The sequence below is a fragment of the Hemibagrus wyckioides genome, linkage group LG02 (genome assembly GCF_019097595.1).
Source record: "Hemibagrus wyckioides isolate EC202008001 linkage group LG02, SWU_Hwy_1.0, whole genome shotgun sequence".
Lineage (NCBI taxonomy): Eukaryota > Metazoa > Chordata > Actinopteri > Siluriformes > Bagridae > Hemibagrus > Hemibagrus wyckioides.
In genome coordinates, this window is record NC_080711.1 from 4,541,133 (window position 1) to 4,560,256 (window position 19,124).

Here is a 19,124-nt window from a genome sequence, read left to right on the forward strand (position 1 = left end):
CTGCAAATCATCTGTAGCTTTAAAAACATGCTTTAGATAGCAATGTGGTCATTTTTGGTCAATTATTTACCGTAACTGAAAGGAAACAGGTTGTGTGCGTCTGTGTGTGTGTGTGTGTGTGTTTTTTTCCCATGATGCTATTTGGCAAGGTCATAGCACTCGAACAGAAAGGAAGTGGACACTTTAATGTTTTGGCGTGTTTATCTCATGGGCCATTAATTAGCGAGAATTACAAGGAATCAAAATTGCTAGCATATGACCAGCTGCATGTTTGCCGTACTGGTTTCTCCTCGAGACACTGAAGTCATCTTCTGACACCGTGTTGACGAGGGCAAAAAAACAAAGCAAAACAAAACAAAACGTGTGTGTGTGTGTGTGTGTGAATAAGAGACAAAAAGAAAATGATCTGATTTAAAAGACATTGTTTAATTGGATGTCTAAGTGCTTCCAGAGGAACAGTATAAAATGATTCACAGATTGGTTAGTGAGGCCATACCACAGGACAGAGCAGCTCAAAAACACAGGTTCGGACGAAAGCACACACTTTCATAGTCGTTGAAGAAAAAAAAATCAAATGTGCAAAGTACACAAAGACAAAATCTCCCATTATGTGAAACAGTAAAAAGAATAAAAGTATAAACATAACATTTAAAAAAAAAATGTGTACAGTCCCATCAGACCTTGAATTAAGACCTTTTTATTATATATATATATATATATATATATATATATATATATATATATATATATATATAATATATTCACACAGGTATGCTTTCATTCCAGCTGGATTTCCAGTTACGATGTTCCCACGCCACCTCTCTGACCCTTAACCTTTCACCTCTTCTGCACTAAATTACTCTGGATGTTACAACGAAGCGGCCGTGAGGTCGAAAAACTCTCGGAAAACTCTAAACCAGACGATCTGAGCACAGGGATGAGTAACTGAGGGTTAATCGTTTGGTTTCTGGCTCAATAACCCTGCAAGGGCAGCTACGGGGTTTGAATGCAATCAAGCAACCATTTTTGCTTTGCACTAAAACCTTTAAACCTTTGAGAATAAAATCAGTAAGCTGCTGACTGACAGAACAGTTGTTGCATTGTCGTCCAAAAATATACCGATAAATTGAGACGTTATGTGAGTCCATGGATCCTGAAAAAAAATTCCACCCATTTCGTTTGGTTGGATATAAAGTGCTGCAGGAATGAGTTCACATTTTTGTACTTCCTTCCTGATCCATCGTCCTGAACTCAGTGTCTTTTTATTATTATTATGATTATTATGTATTTATTTTTGGTTAAAAGCCTGAAGTTTTTTTTTTCTGACATAAAATCCATCAGTGAATCCTCACTCGTGATGTTTTCACACTTTTAGGTGTTAAAAACAGACAGAGTGATGTGATCAAGATATCTTGAACAAAACGTGTAAGAATCCTAAACGTTTGTTGCTCATTTCACACAAAAATCCAAAAGCGGTTGTTCAGTGAAGGAAACGGGGATGCTAACATCTGGATTAGCCTTAACCTCATCCCTGCAGCACTCAACATATATCAAAAATCTGGTGTCTGCCACTGAAACAAGATGGAAAGGATAAGGATACACCTTTTTTTATTTTGTTTGTTTTATTGATCTGATGTTATTTTAGTTAGCACAATCGAATCGAATCTTGAATCTAATCCAATCCATGACAAATCAGTGAAGAAATAAATCCAGCTCGTCATGACACTATTACAATAATATGACTTGACTGATGAATCTACAGTCTGCTCTAGAAAGAAGTCAGACGCAGCCTCTGTGTGCTGCTGGTGCTCTTGTTTTTCTATCCACAAAAATAAACAACAACGTTGAATTTAAACCATTACTGAGCAAGTTCAGCTACACGGAGCTCCACTCGCACACCGGACAGCCTCAGTCCGATTTCTTCTAGAACAACATTAGACTTCAGAGGTTTTTTTAAAGCTCGATGTATTGAAACGAGCCTATTGTCCAATCTGAAGCCATACATATAGTCATGGATTTGGCAAATCAGAGCAATACAATGTCTCCCATCTGCCTCTGGTGGTTACGTTTATCTTATGATCATAATTTTAAAATTGTCAGATTTTTTGTTTGTTTGTTTGTTTGTTTAAAAATTGGCACTTGCACGAAAAAACACTAGAGCAAGATTTTCTCATTTGTAGCAAGATGATACTTTGATGTTCCTGATTGGTTATATATATATATATATATATATATATATATATATATATATATATATATATATATATATATATATATATATATCCTGAGCTTGTATCAGTGGCAGACAATTATTTTGGGCTAAATATTAAAAAAAAAAAAAAAAAAAAAAGGATGAAATTCTCTTTTAGTCGTCCTATTACAAAAAAAAAACCTACAGTCACCGCTAATGACTTGGGTCCGAAAAATCATAAAATACACATTGAGATTATTAATCATACACAAGCCAGCAATTTGGCCTTTGTCACTTGACAAGACTGAAACTTTTATAAAAATACGAACTATTTAAAAAAAAAAAAAGGTCTTACAGTACATGGAGTAAGGCTTCAGTGGTTTATGATGGTGTTAATGAGAGGCTTGGACCAGCACTCAGCACTCAGGGTTCTAACATGGTAACGCTCATCTTAATGATAATATCCGAAGCAGGTTGTGAGACTAAAAATGAGTGAATTAGTGTCTTAAACAAAACGACGTCAGAAGCACGAAAGCAGACGATCGAACAAATTCCGGAAGCTTCTGAATGTGTTTTTAACGTCAAAATGAATTTTCTTAATCGGCAATTTTTTTTTGCTAAGGGTTAAACATTCTAAGAATCAAAATCAAAAAGATGTGATGGGTATGTGTGATCTTCATAGCACTGACACAGTAGCTCTGTTTCCATATAAATGCGGTGTGAAAAAAAATGTAGAGCTTTTTTTTAAAAAAAAAATGATAATAAAAATTTCTGGAAAAAAAATCTGAAAAATTATTTGATAGATATTTGGAGAAATTTAAAAAAAAAAAAAAAAAATTAACTTTTGCAAAAGAAACGCTTTCAAAGTTACCTTTCGCAAAATGAATGTTTTCAAAACAAACGTTTGCAGAAGGAACATTTTCAAAACAAACTTTTCACTAGCAGAACATTTTTACTAGCGGGATTAATTAGCATGCACAGATGAAAGACGATCATTTCGCTATCAGAAAACAAATGTACGCGGAAACACGGATAAAATCGAAAAATGTGAAACCAACAACGTGGAACTAAATTCTATGCACAACACACACACCTTGCAGTTACACAAACTGAGAGAAAATGAAGGTTCTATCCAAACTCAAATAATATTTCACTTCCGATGTGAGGAGGGAAGACGACTGCTGAAATTGTAGACGATGATTTGTTGCCTTTTCGGCAAAACATAACGTACTATTTAGAAATTTGATCAGGATTATGTTTATGTACTTATTTCTTTACATCTGTGTAAATACACTTACCTAGCTAACTAATTAACTCAGCATATTTTACATTCCGTTATGTTAGCTAACACATTTTAGCCTTGTCATGTACGTTTTCAGGCAACAAAAACACGGTTCTTGGAAGCATCCTGGAGCAATTGATGAATTTATCTTGACTTAATTTACTTACCCAACTTCATCCCAGTTGAGTTGATGGAAGTTCCTAAGCCATTATTTAAAAACTTGTCAAGATGATATATGTTTGCATGAAGCTAACACTGGTGATTGTACTAATCATTAATTAGAATCATAAAAACAAAGCTTTGAACCAAGATCAACAATATATTTTTGGATATTCTGGCTACTGTATAAGCCATATTTCAATTCACGTAGTATGTAGATGGAAACAGGACAACTGTCGGGTTTTTGGACAGAAAGATCTTCACGTCTAAAAGCAGAAGAGCGAGTGCCAGTTTTTTTCCCAGGAAAAGGGCAGATGGAGCTAATCCGCGGAACTGAGGCAGATCTTTATGACCTCCTGTCTCCGTTCTTGGTTTTTAGCACGACGAGCACCACCATGGCCGGGATAAGACATATAGGGGTCATGACGAGGGCGAAGATGACGTTGGGCGGCGGATCCCGGAGCGTCTCGGTCGGACACTCTTGGAAAAAGGAGGAATGGATTTCCACAAACATGTTCTCCACCAGCCTGTTGGGCCACGGGAGCGCCAGGCACTCGGCAATGTCCTCCGAACACATGGTGAACTTGTTATAGGGACTGAAAGAGAGATCAGGAGAGAGTGTGTACTTATTTCCAGACAGATGTTTTTTAATAAATAAATATCTTAAATACCCAATGAATCTTTTTAAGTTGAAATTTTCAGTTTTTCATCATTTCAGAATTTTTCAGGATTCCAACATGTTTTCAGACATTTTTGTCCAATTTTTTGGAGCATCTTTTTGTAAATAACATTTGCTTTAAACAACAGATGAAAAGTATTCTTGTTGAAATTTTCAGTATTGTAACTTTTTCAGCAATTTTGCTAGACAACATTATGGTGCATCACTAGACACCAAATTTTTAAGGATTTTCTACCATTTTGGTAGTCGAAATTTTGGAGCATCAAAAGATTTTTTGAATAAATACTAGATGGAAACTTTTCCTCTTGAATTTTTTTTAGCATTTTAACTTTTTCAGATATTCTGGTATTCTGAAATTTTAAAAAAATCAAAAGAATTTTTAGATAAATAAACTCAGAATAGATTCAAACTTGATTTCTGACATTTTTTAAGTTGTTTTTTTTTTTTAATACCAGATAAAATCTTTTGTGACATTCTGACTAGTTTTCAGCCATTTGTCCAATTTGTGGAGCATCATTTTTTTAATACCAGATGGAAACTCTTCTTATGAAATTTTCAGCTATTCTGGTATTCTGAAATTTGAAATATCAATAGAATTTTTTAACACTTTTTATTCAGAAATTTTCAGGATTTCTGCCATTTTTAGATTTTTCAAAAATAAAAATTTCTTGTTGAAATTTCTTAGAATTTGAGTATCACTTTTTTTGTTAATGAATTTTCCAGAATTTACACTTCAGCAATTTTGGCTGTCCAGTTTTGTTTTATTTTTGTATTTTTTTTTTTACTTTTTATTTTTTGGCAAAAAAACCCCAGATGAAATCTTTTGTTGATGAAATTTTCAGCATTGTATTTGAATTTCAATGAATAGTGCTGAAAACAGAAGCTGATTCTGTTTTATGCCTGAACAATTTTACAAAAAAACCCCAAACAATTCCTGCCCTTTCATCCCTGCAAAAAAATTCCCATGTGATCTGTGTTTCATCAGATCTGATTTCTGGCTATTTCAGCAGTTATAGCAGATGATGCAAGCGAAGCCCAGGAAGTCCACTAACCTTTTCACATTGTCCCACGTGCACCAGTCGGAGGCGTTGATGCTCTCCATCTCACTCTGAAACGTTTTGTGGCAGTATGCTAGGAATTCAGAGTAGCACTCAACCCTCGAAAACGGAGTCTCGTCACACATGGAGCAGTATATATCACATGTGCTTGCTTCATTGCCATACACAAAGAGAACAGAAGACAATAAATTAGAAATATCTCACAACTTAATAAACAATACAAGTATACTTCCACCACAGTGCTGTTTAATTCTCACGTCTGATTGGTCAGAAGGTGTTCAGAGTCAGAGTTAATGCTGTAATTTCTGAAGTTTGTAAGTTTTTATGAATAAACCAAACGTAATGAAAGAGATGTTTTCGCCTTATTTTAATTTTTTTCTCTTTTTTATTTCAAGACAAAAAAGAGGCTGAACACAGAACAATCATTTCTATCCATCAGTCATAACGTGTTTTGAGAACGCTCCACAATAATAACTATATAAATATTACTAAAAATGAATAAATAATCAAATGTGTTATATAAATTTTCAAATAAATTCTACAGTACTATAATAAAACAATTTGTTTTTATTGAGAAATAATCACAAGATAAACTATTAATATTAATTAATAATTATATTAAATAGTTAAAATATTATTGTTGTTTTTATTATTATTATTATTATTATTATTATTATTATTATTGTATTTATTAATTCATTAATTAATTTAGTTTGTTTTTGAAATTTTGGACCATTATCAAGATTTATTTATTTTTTTTGTAAATACCAAATGAAAACTTTTTCAACTTTCAGCATTGTAACTCTTTCAACTACTTTCACAGATAAAATTATGGAGCATCAACAGAAATTTTAGATCTTAATTCTGGTATTCTGAAATTTAGAGTTTCAACAGAATTTAAAAAAAAAACAAATAGACACTTTTATTCAAAAATTTCCGAATTTCCGAAGTCCAGTCACAGGATATATATATATATATATATATATATATAATTATTTTTTTTTTTTTTTTTTTTTTACATTTCTTGTTGAATTTTTTTAGAATTTGAATATCACTGGTCTGTAAAATATCAAATGAAAACTTTTTTTTATTTATTTTCCAGAATTTGAACTTAATTTCTTTTCTTTAATTTTTTTGTAAAATTGCATTATAATTATAATTTTTTTTCATTTTTCAGTGACACATAGTAACACAACACTGTTTTATGCCTGAACAAACCCAAACAATGAAAACTTTTGAGATTCCTTGAAACTTTCAGCATTTAATAGATAAAATTATGGAGCATAACTAGAAATTAAAAAAAAAATTTTTTAGCTATTTTAGTAGTCAGTATTTTGGAGCATCATTAGAGGTTTTTTTTTGATGAAATTTCAGGATTCTAATTTCATTTCCTGTATTTTGGTGATAAGCAAATTTCATGGATGGAGATGTTTGTGTTTCAGTTTCTCAGCATCATCCATCCATCCATCCATCCATTTTCAATACCCGCTTTATTCCTAATTAGGGTCACAGGGATCTGCTGGAGCCTATCCCAGCACACACTGGGTGAAGGCAGGGGTACACCCTGGACAGGTCACCAGTCCATCACAGGGCCACACATATAAACAGACAACAACACACACTCCTATGGGCAATTTAGAATCACCAATCAACCTAATGTACATGTTTTTGGACTGTGGGAGGAAACCGGAGTACCCGGAGTAAACCCACACAGGCACAGGGAGAACATTTGTCAGCATCATGACAAGCTGTATTTTTTTTGTCTTATTATCTTATAAATAACTAGAAAAGAATAAATAGTATAATAAATTAATTAAAGACTTATTGTTATTGGGAAATAAAGAGAAAACTTACCCATTGGTTTCTCTTCAGTGCTGATGCCTGGAAAAGAAGACACATCATGAGTGTGAGAGATAATACTTAAACCAGAAGGTCAAATTCAGGTCAATAATTCCACAGTTATACACTAAACAGAACAGAGAAATGAAATACACAATTTCCTCCTTATTTCACATGTAGCTTTCAACTGATTCACGTTGCCTACAAGCGTACCCAGATTATAGAAAACGTCACATTTTTCCAGGAAAATCTTTTAAAACATTTGTAAAATTTCCACACACAATAAACAAGCGCTAGATTTCCATAAATGTCCTTTTTTCCCCCCAAACACTAAACATTGAAGTGGAAAAAATGGACGCCAAATTCAGGAATTTTATTGTTGGTGCTCAAAACAGCATACAAGTTCATCATACAGTGACTGACCAAACGTTTCTCCTGACCTTGGTTTGGTTTACAAAAACGGCCATTTAATTAAAAAATGAAATGTCTTCCTGTTAAAAAATGAGACATCTTGCCAAATTTTGACTTTAAATCATATGTAATTTTGCTAAAAAGCTAAATAAAAACTCTTTCTCTCTCTCTCTCTCTCTCTCTCTCTCTCTCTCTCTCTCTCCTGTCTGTCTCTCTCTCTTCTGTCTGTCTGTCCCCACCTCTCTCTCTCTCTCCTGTCTGTCTGTCTGTCTCTGTCCCCACCTCTCTCTCTCTCTTCTGTCTGTCTCTGTCCCCACCTCTCTCTCTCTCTATCTCTCTCTCTTCTGTCTGTCTGTCTGTCCCCACCTCTCTCTCTCTCTCTCCTGTCTGTCTGTCTGTCTCTGTCCCCACCTCTCTCTCTCTCTCTCTCTCTCTCTCTCTCTCTTCTGTCTGTCTGTCTGTCTCTGTCCCCACCCCTCTCTCTCTCTCTCCTGTCTGTCTGTCTGTCTCTGTCCCCACCTCTCTCTCTCTCTCTCTCTCTCTCTCTCTCTCTCTCTTCTGTCTGTCTGTCTGTCTCTGTCCCCACCTCTCTCTCTCTCTCTCTTCTGTCTGTCTGTCTGTCTCTGTCCCCACCTCTCTCTCTCTCTCTCTCTCTCTCTCTCTCTCTCTCTCTCTCTTCTGTCTGTCTGTCTGTCTGTCTGTCTGTCTCTCTCTCTCTCTCTCTCTCTCTCTTCTGTCTGTCTGTCTGTCCCCACCTCTCTCTCTCTCTCTCTCCTGTCTGTCTGTCTCTGTCCCCACCTCTCTCTCTCTCTCTCTCTCTCTCTCTCTTCTGTCTGTCTGTCTGTCTCTGTCCCCACCTCTCTCTCTCTCTCTCTCCTGTCTGTCTGTATGTCTCTGTCCCCACCTCTCTCTCTCTCTCTCTCTCTCTCTCTTCTGTCTGTCTGTCTGTCTCTGTCCCCACCTCTCTCTCTCTCTCTCTCTCTCTTCTGTCTGTCTGTCTGTCTCTCTCTCTATTTCTCTCTTTCCTGTCTGTCTGTCTCTGTCCCCACCTCTCTCTATATCTGTTCCCTGTCTCTCTCTCTCCCTTCTCCCAATCTCTCTCTCTCTCTATTCATTTTTCAATAATATTTTTGAATACATTTTGTACTTTTGAATGCATTTGTATATCGATTATTTCATTTATTTTTCATTTATATTTATTTCTCTTGTAATTTGAAGCAATCTCTGGCAAGAATTTCCTAAAGTTCTACATTACATTATATTATATTATATTATATTATATTATATTATATTATATTATATTATATTATATCATATCATATCATATCATATCATATCATATCATATCATATCATATTATCAAATCTTGACGTTTTTCTGTATTATAAGAGATGTTATTCAGCGATGATGAAAGGAGTCTCCAGTGTCAGTAACAGGTTTAACAGTCAGAGGTAAAGTTATAACTTTAAGTTACAGAGAAAAGTCTTCAAGATGGATGACTGGGACTATATAGAGTAGGTAGCGATCACATTTAGATAAGATGAGATAAGATAAGATAAGATTAGTTGTCATGACAACTAAAACTCTTACTCTAACTAAAAAATGTTTTTGTTAGCAAGACTAGCCGCATAGCTCCAGCGCTTAACCCAAAAAAGAGTGACTTCAGACACCAGAAACATGTCTTGCTGACTCAGTCCAGCTGGAGCAAATGGAAAATCGAGGACATACAGCTCCAAGTAAGTGGCATGAGAACCTGGCATCGATTATACGTTGTTTTAAAACAAATGACTACATTTCTGCGACTTTCTTCCCACATTCAAGAGCCTTTCTTCCTCCCTTGGCAGTGAGATTGTTTTTTTGCGTGCACATCATTACGGTCTTGTTAATGAGACAGAGAGTTTAAACAGGATTTAGACTGATTGTTAATCCGGTTTAAACCGGTTTATTTGTGCAACCTGGTTTAATTGTGTTTAGATATATGATTTTAGAAATCCAGTTAAAGGTAAATTAGGTGAACATGAACAAGATTTCAAGACCATGAGTCAGTCTGTCATTGATTCTTTGGGGGGGATTGATTCTTCAGTCTGTCATTGATTCTTTTTTATCACTTTCTTTATATCATTTAGGTTATTTGTACAAAAAGGGAATAAAAAAATTACATATTGCAGCTTTAATGTGACATCAAAGTTGACTGTCAGAATACAGGCTTTTACCAAATCCAGGAAAAGAAAGAAAGAAAGAAAGAAAGAAAGAAAGAAAGAAAGAGAAGAGAAGAGAAGAGAAGAGAAGAGAAGAGAAGAGAAGAGAAGAGAAGAAATTGCATTCTGTGCATTTACAATAATCTGCACCGCTCTGTTGCTGTGGTATGAAACAAGTGAAATAAAACACATTTTGGTTGACGCATTCGTTCATTCAAATAAAACTGGTTTTATTTTCACAGTCCAGTTTTATTCTGTTTTAACTCGACTATTCATTATTAGGAGATTTTATCTAATCTGTACTGATACAGGGAAATAAAATAAAAAAAAAGCCAGCCTAATAAATATGTTATAGATAAACAGGATCTCCATCAGGCCAAAATCAGTAAGAAATGGTGGATCAGATATCCAAGGGGGAAAAAATGAATGAATTCAATCTGATCCTCTAACAAATGGAGAACAGGGGAAATGCCAAAAATGTTTGCATAAAAAGAGCCTTGTTTGGTTGTTTGCTTTATTGTTAGGATTGATATATTTATATACTTTATGCTTTTTTATTATACATTTTAAAATCTTTATTATTAATTTATTATTTATTATATTGATTAATTTTTGCAATAATTTATTTTTATTTTTAATTATATATAATTATTTCTAGAATTATTCCTTAAAATATGCCATTATATTAAATGTTATTGTTATATATCGGATATATCGGATGAATATCGCAGTATCGGTATCGTTAAAGAAAAAAATTGTATCGTGCCATCTCTAATGTTTAAATAGCTATTAAACTTGCCAATCATAATGACTGACAGTGTTTTTGTACAAATGTATACACACTAGGTTTTGGTAAACTAAAAATAATTCGGAATATCTAAACTCCCATGATTGATTATGAATGATCGCGGTTAGTAAGCGATAATTAAATGATGTCCATCATTCAGAGTTGCTCTTCGGCTAAAACAAGCGACTGGAGTTAGTCATAAAGCGCTTTCAGGCAGTTAGAGTGCTGGATAAACAGCGTGGAAGCTCCGGGAGTGAACTTACCGGAAGAAACACAGAATAACAGCCCCAAGAATACGAGCGGTCCCCTCATAGCAGAGAGCGCGAGGCGCCGCTTGAGCGCGCGGACCGTGACTGAGTGAAGTGTGCGCGCGGGGCAGGAAGAGGAAACCCGGGCAGTGTGGAAGAGACCGGTCCCTAACCGCGCCCTGCTCCCTGCGCGTGCACACTCGTGTGAGGGACACAAGCAATACGCTTACATACACTACATAGTGGGCTGTGTATCCAATAGGGATAGGGCCGGTGTGTAAGAGCAGGTCGAGAGAGAGACAGAGAGACAGAGAGAGAGAGAGAGAGACAGAGAGAGAGAGAGAGAGAGAGAGAGAGAGAGAGAGAGAGAGAGAGAGAGAGAGAGAGAGAGAGAGAGATGTCGACACGGTTATAAAACAGATGTTTCAAAGGGTGCCCCGTTATAGGACACACCCACGGGCTTTGTTAACTCTGTCTCTTTTCTCCCTTCTCCCCAACTCTCTCTCTCTCTCTCTCTCTCTCTCTCTCTTCTGTTTGTCTCCTTCCCCAACTCTCTCTTTATCTGTTCCCTGTCTCTCTCTCTCTCTCTCTCTCTCTCTCTCTCTTCTGTTAGTCTCCTTCCCCAACTCTCTCTTTATCTGTTCCCTGTCTCTCTCTCCCTAATCTCTCTCTCTCTCTCTCTCTCTCTCTCTCTCTCTCTCTCTCTCTCTTCTTTGTCTCCTTCCCCAACTCTCTCTTTATCTGTTCCCTGTCTCTCTCTCCCTAATCTCTCTCTCTCTCTCTCTCTCTCTCTCTCTCTCTTCTGTTTGTCTCCTTCCCCAACTCTCTCTTTATCTGTTCCCTGTCTCTCTCTCCCTAATCTCTCTCTCTCTCTCTCTCTCTCTCTCTCTCTCTCTCTCTCTCTCTCTCTTCTGTTTGTCTCCTTCCCCAACTCTCTCTTTATCTGTTCCCTGTCTCTCTCTCCTCAATCTCTCTCTCTCTCTCTCTCTCTCTTCTGTCTATCTCTATCCCCACCTCTCACTTTATCTGTTCCCTCTCTCTCTCTCCCCAATCTCTCTCTCTCTCTCTCTCTCTCTCTCTCTCTCTCTCTCTCTCTCTCCTGTCTGTCTCCTTCCCCACCTCTCTCTTTATCTGTTCCCTGTCTCTCTCTCCCTAATCTCTCTCTCTCTCTCTCTCTCTCTCTCTCTCTCTCTCTCTCTTCTGTTTGTCTCCTTCCCCAACTCTCTCTTTATCTGTTCCCTGTCTCTCTCTCCTCAATCTCTCTCTCTCTCTCTCTCTCTCTCTCTCTCTTCTGTCTATCTCTATCCCCACCTCTCACTTTATCTGTTCCCTGTCTCTCTCTCCCCAATCTCTCTCTCTCTCTCTCTCTCTCTCTCTCTCTCTCTCTCTCTCCTGTCTGTCTCCTTCCCCACCTCTCTCTTTGTCTTTTCCATGCCTCTCTCTCCCTTTTCCCCAATTTCTCTCTCTCTGCCTAGTTTTCCTTTTGCCTCTATCTCTGTGTATCTCTCATGTGTCTCTCTCTCTCACCACATCTCTTTCTATGACTATCTCTCTTTCTATCTCTCCTCCTGCTTTTCTCCCTTTCATTCTCTCTTTCTGTTGCTCCTCTTTCTTTCTCTGTCTCTCTCTCACTCTCCTGTCTGTCTCTGTCCACATCTCTCTTTCTGCTCCCCTGTCTTTCTTGCACTTCTTCTCTCTCTCTCTCTCTCTCTCTCTCTCTCTCTCTCTCTCTCTCTCTCTCTCTCTCACATCTGAAACCCCTTTAACACCCCCCCAACCCTGTGCTGTATTTTCTCACAGGCTTCTCTCTGCTGCTTCACTGAGCTTCACTGATTTATTTTGGTTCGCATCTGTTGCTGAGTAGGAAACACGAGTAAACATTTAGGACCGTGATGAAACGGATAAACGAATAAAACAGCTCGTGTTAAGAGTGCAGAGGTTCGGGAACCCTGACCCAAAAGTCCACCAGCTGTTCTGTTCTCTTTAATACACCAAAGACCATTCCCTAATCTTACCCAAACTGCTCTAAACTCAGGTGCATTATCAGGATATCCAACGGTGGAGTACGCTCCTGGGAAAAGAGGCGGTCGTTCAAGTGCACTTCGGATTGTTGTCCCTTTTTTCAGTGGACAACATGATGCCAATATAAAAGGAAAACTTCGTGTTAGATCATATGACGAAGATCCTGCGATTGGTTAAAATGACATCATCGATCGGCACCATTATACAGAAAACTGGTTCACACATCTGCTTTAACATGTTTTTGTTTATGTTTACATATTTGCATTTTATATATTTGCCAACTTGGAGTTTATTGCCTGACCTACATCGTCATCCTATTGGTGGATCATTTTAAAGATTTTAGCTAAAATCGTACATCTTTACCCTCTACCCCTCCACTACCCCTCTACCCCTCCACTAGAACGAGAACTGATTTCAGTAATTCTACGTGGAAGACGGTTTGTTTAAAAAGGAAAATCACAACACTTGAGCAATATTTCATTTATTAATCAGGTTAGTCGGTCATTAGGACGCTTTTAAGATGTTGTAAAATATAAAAAAAAAAGAAAAGTGGATGTGTTTAACCAAACACAGCTGTAGACTGTTTTGTTCTCTTCTGTTCTGTTATGTTCTTTTCTAAACTTCACCTCCTCTCACGACGCCTTGAGTCAGAAATGGGAGGAAGGTTTGTACGCACACACACACACACACATACACACACACACACACACATATGGGGCATCATATACCACATTATTTAGATATGTCAAGTCGCATCATCTTTGATTTTAGGCATGAAAGGAGTCCAGCTTCATGCTGAGAGAGGAAGAGGAGGAGGAAGAGCATGAGAGGATCCATAAACTAAATAGAAGTCAATGATATGATGAGAGAAAAAATGAAATCAGGATCGATAGAGTCTTTATCTGTACACTAACTAGTCCAAAGCGACTGACTGATCATCATGTCGTTTATCCTCAGGGATAAAGAATTTGCATCTTCACCCACTAGCTAAGATCGTGAACGCTTAATATCTTCCTAGTGACTTCTCCAATATCTTTGGAGAAGCTTCTGCTCATGTTCATGTTTGTATTTTTTTGCTCTGTGTTTAAGCTAGCCTACTAACACTATCCAATAGTTTTGTTAGTTTACCTCGCAAGCTAACACTATCCAATTTCACAGGTTTCAAAACAAAGTAATAAACAAAGACACACACACCTAGCAATCCACCTGAGGTCAGTGTTTTGTTTTCTCTGCTGTATTTTAGCTAGCTAGACTTAGCAGGCTAGCTCTACCGGCTTCATAGATACACTAAGTCATCTCAGAAGTGCACTATAGCTGGACAGTTGGCAAGGTTTGTTCCTGAAGCTTAGTAACATGTTATAGTTACATCAATATCATGCTAGCAGACATATCACATATCATGCTAGCAGGAAAACTATGGCGTGTCCTGAATACAGTACTTGGGCTGCGTCCTGATCTGCAGTCTGCTGTAGTAAATACTTTGTTAGTATCCCTTTTGGTGTCATTAATATTGAATATATATCATTCAATCCCTGTTCTTTATGTTTTTGTTTATATTTTTCTGTAATTCACACTTCTTTTAGACAAACTCGATTTTATCCAGTCAGATTTTGTTTTCAGCTACAGTTAGCTAGCTAGATTAGCTAGTTATGTTAGGTTAGATTAGATAGCTAGGGTTTTGAAGCTATTTTAAGAAAACAACGAGGCAAAAGTGAAATGGCGATTAGAGATACTCTCCGGCCATTTTGCTAATGATTCTGGCTGCTAAACAAGAGACTTTTATTTATGTCATTTTGTAGTATTAATAGTGTGAGTAGTGAAAATTCCAAGAAGAAGAAGAAGAAGTCCACTTCAAGTACCCAGATTATCAACACTGGTTGAGAAAAAAGATTCAAGATGGCCGATGATGCTCCGGTGGATGAGACGAGACATCTTACAAATGCCATTTAAATTAAAGCCAATGGACATCGTGTGATTTATTTTGCAACATTCTATAAATATTCTGCTAAAGCTACCGTATCAGCCTTGCGTTATTCGTACACTAGACGCTAGAATATGTAGTGTATAGTGTAAGTGTATAGGGTGTAGTATGTCATTTGGGACGCAGCTATTCATACTACTATATAAAACACCGGTAAACGTTGATCAAAACTGGTGTAAGGAATATGCGTTGTTTCTGTGGTGTTTCTCCATAATGCTCTATAGCTACATATGACTAGCTATTTGTACTGTAAGGGGCAGGTCATGTGTTTACCTTTTCTCTGCTTTTACAATCTCTGAAAGAAAAGTCTCCAGTCGTCCCGCTTGCTTTCTTTTGCCTCACACAAAACTGAAACTATCCAGTATCTGAAAGGAGTTTAATTTCTTAGCTCTGGCAACCTGTTTATGAGGGTCTCAAGCTGTTAACTCCCTCCTATAAGTCATATTTACATGAAGCATGTGGAGGCAGTAACATGTCGTGTTTTAGCTTAAGGGGTTTCCTCTGGAAGAAACAGCAGAAATCTGGTTTGTATCACTGACACGTTACACCACAGCAACAATCTCTGGGTAGATCAGTAGCTATTTACCCACATCTAGTGATCTATTTATGCAAATTTTACCACAGGGATGATGATATTTAGTTACTATGTTACTAGTTAACTATATTACTGACTATTAGAAGTGAAGAAATATGATAATAACTTCCTTTTCCTGGAATTTTTGCCGTGTAGAAAAATCCGTGCTTAAGCTGTATATCCTGAATGTTGGGAAGTTACACAAACATCCTGATCTTCCTATAAGCAGGAAGATCTTACTGGTTGACCACTGGGGCCAGTCAGCTGTGTATAGTAAGCTGCTGTTTAGTGGCATCACAAGCCTCCTGTCAGGTTTATAGGTTTGTTTTTTACATTGATATTCATTTTTTTAGGACCTAGTTGTATCTTTGGTTCATTTTGTATCCATTGCAACAAAAAAGTGTGTGTGACGCCCTGGAAACGTGGAAAAAAGCACTAAAATGACTCAGACGGACGTGACGGGTTAAGCGTAAGCCGAAGCCCTTGATGTCGTAGCGGGCTAGCGCGGTGTGTTTTGACAGCTGTGTGTTACAGGCTCTCTCACTTGTTGTGGTTAACGGTGTGGTTATCGGGATTCCTGGGAAGAGGGGGATGTCACCCGGACCTGGTGTACACACACACACACACACACACACACACACACACAGAGAGATAGAGATAGACTCATGATTCATGTTTCGCTACAAGTGATGATACATTTCTTACTCACCAGTGCAAATATCCATATATAAATATTCCAGTTAAACGTTAACATACAGTAAGAATAAAATTTTAAAACAAAGTTCAAGCCAAAAAAAAAAGCATTAAACCACACACTGATTTTGGTTGTTGTTTGTAAAGTTAGTTCAAAAGAAAACCAACCTAGCTAACGATAACTAGCTTGCATGCTAGTAGATAGTATTTTGCTTAGCGGTGGTCCTTAGCAGTGTCCACCATATACTGACCTAGAAAGCTAGGGAGCTGATCGAGTCAATCTACAGCAGGGTACAGTGTGCTGTATCCCTTCTGATTGGATTTCTAACTACTTTGCTAGCATTTTCCTTTCTGTAAAATGTAGAAATGTGTAAACACCAAGGCATGATTTAGATTAACACGGTAAAGTACAGATATTTGACCTGAAGTCGAGAATCAAATGAATTGTGCTTTGTTTCTTCTGGTTACTTCTGGTTTTACTTCAAGCACTGGTTCAATCCACGACATGCCAAAGTTAATGGTTAAGTTAAAAACTCAAACACATCTCACCATGTTGTTCTTCTGAGCGTCTGGGAGGAGTGGCTTCGCTGGGAAAGAGCGCCTGTAGCCGACCGAACATCAAAACCATGCAGGCGACTGCGAGAGAGGAAACACGGGGTCAAAGAAGCATATCAACATACGTCCTGAATCACGAGATAATGCAACAAAAATAAGACCTTCTCTTTGACTGGTTCTTCCAAAGGTCTGCTTAAAACCCACTCTGATATTGGAGAACATTTCCTTACAGACACAAAGAAAAAATAATTCTTAAACTAAACAATATATAATGGTTTATTCTTGAATGCTGTTAGATGTTGATCCATTGAGCCACAGATTTCTGCTCTGGAAGCTGAGGTGGTAACCAGCAAAAACTTTTTTCCCCTCCTGATGTCTATTTAAGGAAATTTTGGATGTTTCCATGCACACATACACACATTTTCTCCATCATAATCATCCTACAAAGGAAGGGAGGAGGAGAGAGATAGCTGGTGATGGCAGGAGTGCATCCTCTCTTTGTCCTGTTCCACCAGCACATTTCCTGATCTGTCTATTTTAAAGCTGCTCCAATATGGAATATATACTAGAGCTGAAGGTGAAGGGGAAAAAATACAACATATAACAAGTGCAGCATTTTATAAGTTACTATAATAGCTTTGGTCTCCAAAGTGAAATTGTCCAAACTGTCAGAAATAGAGGGACCAATCTGTACTGTATTATCATGAGACTTTACCTTGTACCTTTAGTGTGCATAGTCTGTGTACAAATTGTGGCTTAGAGCACGATCCAGTCCACTAAAATTTGGAAAAATTAAAATTTGGCCCATAATTGAATTGAAAGTTTCAAGAGAAAGAAAAAAAACGCACTAGTCTCTGTTACTCCACTAGGGGGAGACATAGAGCAATAACCTCCATGCCTTTGATTTAGCTACTGACCAAATATGCTGATAAAGTAACTTTCTTAACACACAAACAATTTGACTCTTTGTGTAAAAGAACCATTGTAGGTGCGAAAGCTTTCACAATCACAGTGTTGACGTTTCGGAAAAATCTTGAACACACAGAGGATGTTATTGTGATTGATTTATTAAACATCAATTAATTTCTCTAGGTTTAAGGTATATGCTTTATCCATAATACAGCTCAATTTCAGAGAATTTGTATCTGGTTATATAAAAAGATCAGAACCCTGGAGGTGGTGCGTTAGCAGTACTTACCCCACAAAGAGGGGCTCCGTGTTGGCATTAATCGAGGTGAGGACACGTGAGGAGACATGGTCCTTTAGTCCACTGCGAGCTCGGTGTGTGTCTCACTGAACACTGATCACATGTAGGAACCTTTATGCAGGAAGACTCGACTAAAACAACAGGATGTGCTCATTTCCTTAAAGGGGTGGTGGACTCACACAATGGGACAGAAGCCACAGATAGGGCGGGCTGCTGTTATGTAGACCACCTCTCTTTCTCTCTCTCTCTCTCTCTCTCTCACTCTCTCTCGCTAGTTCTCTCTCTCTCTCTCTCTTTTCTCATTCTGTCTCTTTGCCTGTCAGGACCCCTTCCCACTCTCGGTCTATCATTGTTTGTCTCCCTGGGCTTTTTTTTTCTTTTCCCTTTCTCAGATCTCCTCCAAAGCCAACACTGGCTGCTCCAACAGAACCAATTTCAATGGTAACCTCAAACCCACAGTGAAGTGGCTTATTTTGACTAGAATGTCACAGCATTAAGGTCAACACCTGCTTCGCAAACGGTCCAACGAAGGTTCAGTGAAAGGACAAAATAGTTCCAAAGGTATGTGAAACAACACCAATCGGCTTACTTTTCGAGGTTGCTGTGGGTGTTAGAGGTTAGGAAAAGCAGTTTGGCGTGAAATGTCTGTCAGGAGAAAAAGTCCTGCAGGAAAAGTTCTGAACCTGATGATCTTCACACTGGGAATGGCTTCATTTTACAGCTTTGCTCTGTCCCTTGAAATATTGGCACTGTACAAGTTGTTCCTTTCATTTTCATCCAGGAATTCAAACATTTATTTTTATGAGATTACCAGTGTGGGAACCTTGTTTTTTTTTTCTTGCTTTGTTTTACTTTCCATCTAACCAAGCCGTACTTTCATGGCTTTTGAAGCCACACGGTTACAAACCTTGGGTTTTGTGACCCACAAAAGAAATATGGGAAATACAGTCCAGGTCCTTTGTGTTGGGCAACAGAAAAGTGTTGACCCTGTAGTCAGGAGAACATAAGTTCAAGTCATGATGATGCTGCAGCTAGCCCAGGCCTAGACCCATCGGATGAGCTCTCTGAGTGAGAAACCAGCCGTGTCGAGAACACAATATGTAGAACTTCGACCTCAAATTTCTACAGATGTTCATCCACCCAGCTGTTTGAAAGCACCTTTTTGTTGAGAAAGCTTTTTCTTTTCAATGTCTTGCTTAAGTGGCCTTCACATTGTCTTCTGCCTTCAACCTTTCAGACT

General features: G+C 37.7%; 1 protein-coding gene across 2 annotated transcripts; it reads right to left on the reverse strand.

Moving 5' to 3' along the window:
* Positions 1–733: 733 nt before the first annotated feature.
* ramp2 (receptor (G protein-coupled) activity modifying protein 2) lies at positions 734–18,036 on the reverse strand. 2 transcript variants are annotated; one of them, XM_058414789.1, is made up of 6 exons: positions 17,876–18,036; positions 16,672–16,758; positions 15,974–16,033; positions 7,224–7,250; positions 5,364–5,520; positions 734–4,228 (listed from the first exon to the last, which is right to left on the reverse strand). In XM_058414789.1, the coding sequence occupies exons 1-6, from the start codon at positions 17,931–17,933 to the stop codon at positions 3,979–3,981; spliced, it is 639 nt and encodes a 212-aa protein (XP_058270772.1). In that variant the 5' UTR covers positions 17,934–18,036; the 3' UTR covers positions 734–3,978. The 2 variants fall into 2 exon arrangements, with proteins under 2 accessions (XP_058270772.1, XP_058270764.1); XM_058414781.1 differs by lacking the exon at positions 17,876–18,036 and adding an exon at positions 16,839–17,644.
* Between the last annotated feature and the right edge of the window lie 1,088 nt (positions 18,037–19,124).

Bases quoted from the DNA above. Each gene is read 5' to 3' on its own strand.
- ramp2 (XM_058414781.1), bottom strand. From the start codon at position 16,899: ATGTTCTCCAATATCAGAGTGGGTTTTAAGCAGACCTTTGGAAGAACC. The intron at 7,251-15,973 runs GTGAGAGAGCCT...CTTCTTTTCCAG, and splicing joins CACACCGTTAACCACAACAA to GCATCAGCACTGAAGAGAAA. The intron at 4,229-5,363 runs GTTAGTGGACTT...TCTCTCTTTCAG, and splicing joins ACGTGGGACAATGTGAAAAG to TCCCTATAACAAGTTCACCA.